Source organism: Amblyomma americanum, chromosome 8, assembly GCF_052857255.1.
Source record: "Amblyomma americanum isolate KBUSLIRL-KWMA chromosome 8, ASM5285725v1, whole genome shotgun sequence".
In the NCBI taxonomy this organism is placed as follows: domain Eukaryota; kingdom Metazoa; phylum Arthropoda; class Arachnida; order Ixodida; family Ixodidae; genus Amblyomma; species Amblyomma americanum.
In genome coordinates, this window is record NC_135504.1 from 71845310 (window position 1) to 71851173 (window position 5864).

The 5864-nt window shown below is 42.0% G+C and overlaps 1 protein-coding gene across 1 annotated transcript; it reads right to left on the bottom strand.

The window, feature by feature from the left end:
- Positions 1-4405: 4405 nt before the first annotated feature.
- LOC144100436 (uncharacterized) lies at positions 4406-5184 on the bottom strand. Its single transcript, XM_077633394.1, has one exon. The coding sequence runs from the start codon at positions 5146-5148 to the stop codon at positions 4438-4440; it is 711 nt and encodes a 236-aa protein (XP_077489520.1). The 5' UTR covers positions 5149-5184; the 3' UTR covers positions 4406-4437.
- Positions 5185-5864: the final 680 nt, after the last annotated feature.

Consider the following 5864-nt stretch of genomic DNA (forward strand, 5'->3'; position numbering starts at 1 on the left):
ATCATTGATCTCCCAGTATCTGTGCTCTCAAAAAATGGGGCATCATGCACCCCGCTTTGTCCGTATAAACAACGTTCTGAGGCCTGTAAGCAAGCTCTTTTACAGACTATGAACATCAGGCCATTGAGGCTATGAGGGTTGGGAAGATTTGTAATTGCAGGCTTCTTCATCTGGTAGCATGTATTCCTTGGCTCATTGATATTAGCCTGCAAAGTTAAGAGAGAAAAGCAGGATAAGTAAAATAAAAACTGCAATGCCCTAAGCAGCGATTTTAATATGCTTCCTTTATAAATGACTGCATGTTTGACAACACATAAAAAGAACTTGGGACCATCCATCACTTAGAGTCAAAAGATATGAAAGAATCTGGACAAGAAAAATATGCAAACAGGCACTGTGCTCAGCAACTACTCAGCTTATACTATGGTCACAAGTCTGTGCCTAGAGCAGCCCTAGGCTGCAGCCAACATTTGGAGGTGTGTGGTTGTAACTCAGACTTGGGAGATGGGGAGCAGTGGGGCTTAGTTTCTGCCAAACAAGGTACCTATTAGTTTCCAATAATTTGTTACGTTGGTTTTCTTTGATGTGCACCGACACCACACAGCACATAATTTCTTTGTATTCAGCTTCTTTCACAATGTAGCCACAGTAGCCAGGATTTAATTGCGCTTGGCAGCCAAACGCCACAGCCCCTTTGCCATCGCGGCAGTTTGCATATGTGTTTTATCGCATACCACACCACCTCTAATAAGGAACATACTAGCAGGAAGACAGGACACTATGAACAAACATGTACGACATGAACAGAGCGAAACATGCCAAATGTGTTTCTTTGTTGCATCCAGTTCTCTTCGTGCAAGTACGTACCTTAATAGAAATGAGCCCGCTCACCCAAACAGAAGTATTAAAGGGGCAGTGAAGGGTGCTCCAATAAAGTTGTAGCATGCATGTGATATTGAAGCACGTCACTTCACGAATAGTGTTTAGCAAGGCATATTTAAATGCGCTTTGTAGAGGCTGAGTTATCTGTAGTTAAAATTTGAATTTCAGCGTCTTCGCGCCTTTTCTTCTTCTCTCGTCACTTTTTGCACGCTGGAAGGTAGGCACTCCTTCCCGACCCCCTGCTAAGAGCAGAGCTTCCCGACCCGCTGGAGCCAAGCGGCTTATTGGCCGCGGCCACGGTAGCTGCCTGACGTCTGCAAGAATCTAGCCAATGGCCACCTCTCACCTTGTCTACGCAGGTATGGGGGACAAAGGAGGGTGCGAGGATGAAAAGTCGCCGGGAAGGGCTCGCCAACTTTGACGCGCGATTGTGGGTCGTCTGCTGCGAGTAGGACAGTATTATTTGGCTCGTTTTCATGGCAACACAGTGCAGTGAATAAGCGAGTTGATCTGCTCTCCTCGGAAGACATTTCGGAGCCCCTTTAATACCACAGCACTACCCGAAAAAAATGACCACATCTTCTATTTAGCTTAAAGAATAGTGCGAATAGCATATCTCGCCTCAAAAGATAACACAGTGTTAAGGTGATGACTAGACTGATGTCAAGTGAATAATTTGAAAAAGTGTAGGAAACTGGTCACAATGTACTCAGCATGTCAGGCAAGCATTGTCAGAATTTTTTTCCAGAGGATAAATGTTTCCACAGTAATTATCTGCCACTGAAAGAGAAGCAATGCATCAAGTATTGACGAATTTCCGAAACATAGTTCAAATTTTGTCAAGCAGAAATAGGAGATGCTTAAACGTAGAAAAATGGTGAAGCATAAAGTGCCACAATAGTGACCAGGTATCTCTCTGTATCCTATTTTTTACCCTTGTCTCCTACAAAGTGGAATAGCAAATCGCTCTAAAATACACTTTAACCTTTTGACACGTTATGGGCACGAATGCATATAAAGCGAACTCAGTTTTTTCAGAGAGTGGACAGCATCTAACAGCAATTTCTTTGTTTCAGGTGATTTTCGAATCCTTCAAGTTACAAATAAGCTAGATTGTTTATGCCACATAATGAATTATTTCACAAAACAGTGAGCGGGGTAGCAAGTCATCTGCCATTTTTCTGCGTACATATTTTGTGGCCAGTTGTAAAACGATTTGTTTACTCTCAACGTCAAGCGTAATGTGCACTTGCAAAAAAAATTTATTTACGCGACGCGTTGCATGTTCACTTTATGAGTCGCGGCTTATGTGCGTTGCTGTTTTCATTAATTACGACAGTGTGTACACAACTTCCCACATTTCCGCAATAAAACATCCAGTGGTTTGCACTGAAGAACTAACAAATTGTCTTTTTTAAGGCATGAAAATACTATTGAGGCTGAAAATTACTTAATTTTGATGATAACAAGAAATAGCACACCAAAGGGACACATAAGACAATTTGAATCCGACACAAATCGATATATCACCACACTACCAACATAACATATAGGTGTCACCACTAGCAGCCGTCTTTGCAAGCAAACACGCAGTGCATCAAGACAATTTTTTTCATGTGGATCGCTGAGGGTACACTGCCATTCTCTTATAAGCAGTCACTGCGGATCTGTTTTGATCCTGATGTCTTGAGTATGGATCAGGTGGAGGGAACATTTTTCATCACATTTTCTTGGCAATAAATGCATTTTTTTTGCTGCTGGAGACACATCAGTATAGCAAGACAGAGCCACATAACCCATTTTATTACAAACAATACAGCGCAACTGTCAGCTAACACTGCCCAATAAAGTAAAGACAATGATGCTAGTTTATGACCAGCATACATGTCAAACAAGATTATAGCTGCACTCTACAAATGCTGCACTGTATTTCTCCACAAGTGTTTCAGACTACAGTAATGAAACCACAGTTTGGGGAGTAATTTTTAAGTACGCAGTTCTGATTGCTGCTCGTCCAAATGTTACCAACCCTAACTCAAGTAAATGACTGCTGATGGAAAGAATGAAAGCATCTTTCTCCAAGCCAACCAACAAAACAACTGTCCACTGTTGTGTCACTAGTGAGGGAATGCAACCACACAGAGCAGTAATCTTGCAGGCATAGTGCTGACCAATGCAGCTAGTGACACCAGAAATCATGGGGAGGGCTAAAACTTAAACAGATGGGAAACCAAAGAGTACCAATGCTTTTGAGTTTTAATGTACAGAGCACAAATAAGAAAATAAGCACTGCAAACAGCCAGAATGCGAGACGACATTCGGCAGCAGGTGTAACAAAACACTCATACGAAGGAACCAAGAATACACAAGAAATAAAATGTAAACAAAAAACATGCTGAAAGACTTCTCGATGCTACCAAGCGATTTTTTCTACAAGCACATCAGCTGAACAGCCTATGATGATTCACAGCAATTACAGAAACACTGACATCAGTCGTGACAAACCATATAGCCTTCTTGTCATAAACACCCAATGAAAATGTGACAAGGCTAGCTTCAGTAACACAAACACCTTACGAAGAAGCTAACTCAAAGCACAATTCCAGCACAACTGCTATTCTGACAAAAAGGCTGAGAATAGGCTGCAATATTCCACAAAATATGCCATTTGCACGCAGCACAGAAAGAGCAATCTGACAAGTGATACCAGTGCAGTGAACCTTTTTCAATGCTTTTGGTTAAAAAAAGATTAGTTCTTAAAGCCTAAAAACTGAAGCAAGCCATGCAATCTTTTGTTCTCTTCTCTCATACATTCTGCTAGCACTACTAGAATGCCACACTGAAAAACATCACAGCAGCAGATTTTCTTTTGACGTTATGTCAATAGAGCTGCTACAATAGGAATCCGTAAAGTGATAAAACATCTAAGCAACACAAGTGTGCTTAGGGGAATAAATTTCAATAAACAATCAGGCCACATTTTCTTCTGATCTTCATTGGAAAGCTGCGAACACGAGGTATAAATCCTGGATACATTATCACTGAAAACCTTTCTTTAATGGGAAGTGATGTCATCCCTATGTGTCACAATTTCCTCTACTCCACACATGTCTGGAAGCATAGTAGGCTAGTGGTTCCAAAAGAAGATACGGAATAGCCCAGTGCCAGTGTAGTGTCAGCATTAAAAATTAAAAAATGCCTGCAAATTAAACTAACTACGGACATAGAGTATCATTTGGTTTATGGAGTATAACATCCCAAAGCGACTCATGCTATGAGCGACGCTGTAGTTAAGGGCTCTGGTAATTTCGACCACCTGGGGTCCTTTAAACATGCACCGACATCGCACAGTACACATGCTTTCAACATTTCGGCTCCATTGAAATGCGGCCGTCACAGCCAGGATTAAACCCTGGTCTTTCGGGACAGCAGTCAAGCACCATGACAGCATAGCACGCTTCTCATAGGTCACCCAGATAGCATGCTGTTATCTGGTTACAACAGGATACCTACCAAAATGCGTTCCAAAGGGCATCATGGAACACTGCTATTCCTTCAGTGTCTTGTCTCTTTGTGGTGTTTTAAACTACACTTAGCTGAGAACGCCTTTGAGCACAAGTCACACTGGAATGGTTTTTCACCCTTGTGCGACCGCACGTGTGCCACAAGGGTTGCCTTTTGTGCAAAGGCCATGGGGCACAGCTGGCACTGGTATGGCTTCTCACCAGTGTGGATGCGGACGTGTGTTACCAGGTGGCTCTTTTCTACAAATGCACTGACACAGTGGTCACAACGGTACGGACGATCACCCGTATGGGTGCGCAAGTGACTGTCCAAATTGCTCTTTGCTGCAAATTTGCTGGAACAGTGGTCACAACGGTACGGACGATCACCCGTATGCGTGCGCTGGTGTCTGTCCAAATTGCTCTTTATAGAAAATGTGCTGCCACAGTGGTCACAACGGTATGGACGATCACCCGTATGGGTCCGCAGGTGTCTGACGAGGCTGTTCTTATAAGCGAATGTGCTATCACAGTCACTGCAATGATACGGGCGGTCGCCTGTGTGGGTGCGAATATGCTCCACCAGGAGTGATCTCTTCTTGAAAATGTTGCCGCAGTGGGTGCACTGGTGAATCTGCTTGCCTGTGGGCTTGTCCCGGTGAGTACTCATGCTTGTACTAATGGATGGCACACTGTGGTTGACAGGGCACTTTTCATCAGGTGGATTTTCTCCAGGAAACACGCCAACGTTGTGGTCTGCCATGACTGAACCTGCATTTCAAAACCAGAGCACTTTCATTAAAACCTAGGGCCCAAGATGCCAGAGCTTGTTTATGACTAGGGAACAAAAGCCAAATTTAGTATCAAGTCATATCTTATTTTCCAGCAAACATCAGGATGCAGATTTTGGGCCCTTCAGTCGAGAAGGACTGTCCAGGGGAAGTAAATCTTCCAACTTCTTGTATATATGTAAGGAACATGGCAAAGAAATAGTTCCCACCAACCCAAATGCGCAATTATTAGTAGTCTGCAAATATTTAAATATTGAATATGAATAAAAAGATGTTATGAAATATTAATAAGCAAACATTGCCCGGAGTTCTTTTTCAAAAAAGTTCAGGCCTTTGCAACCAAAATATAAAACACTATACTGACTCAGCACTGTACAAAATACAATGGTGTGCACAGAAATGTGTAGTGTTTTATTAGACAGCATTAACCGAGTGTTTTATTAATTTCTGGGTGATTTCCAGCTCTGAACTTTTTATATGTAAAAGAGGAGAGATGAAAGTTATAAACACAGTAAAAAAAATAAATTGAATTTTTAAAATGAAAATCGCCGCTTTTTGACAAACATGTCCCTTTAATAATATGCAACAGGTGATGTGATCATGCAATATGAGTAAAAAATGAAATCAGTGAATTCATGTGATCCAACAATTGAAGGTAATATTATGGGTAGCAAAACCTCATTAATTC

What these genes read in the sequence shown, in the direction of transcription:
- LOC144100436 (XM_077633394.1), bottom strand. Translation starts at nt 5,148, where the DNA reads ATGGCAGACCACAACGTTGGCGTGTTTCCTGGAGAAAATCCACCTGAT.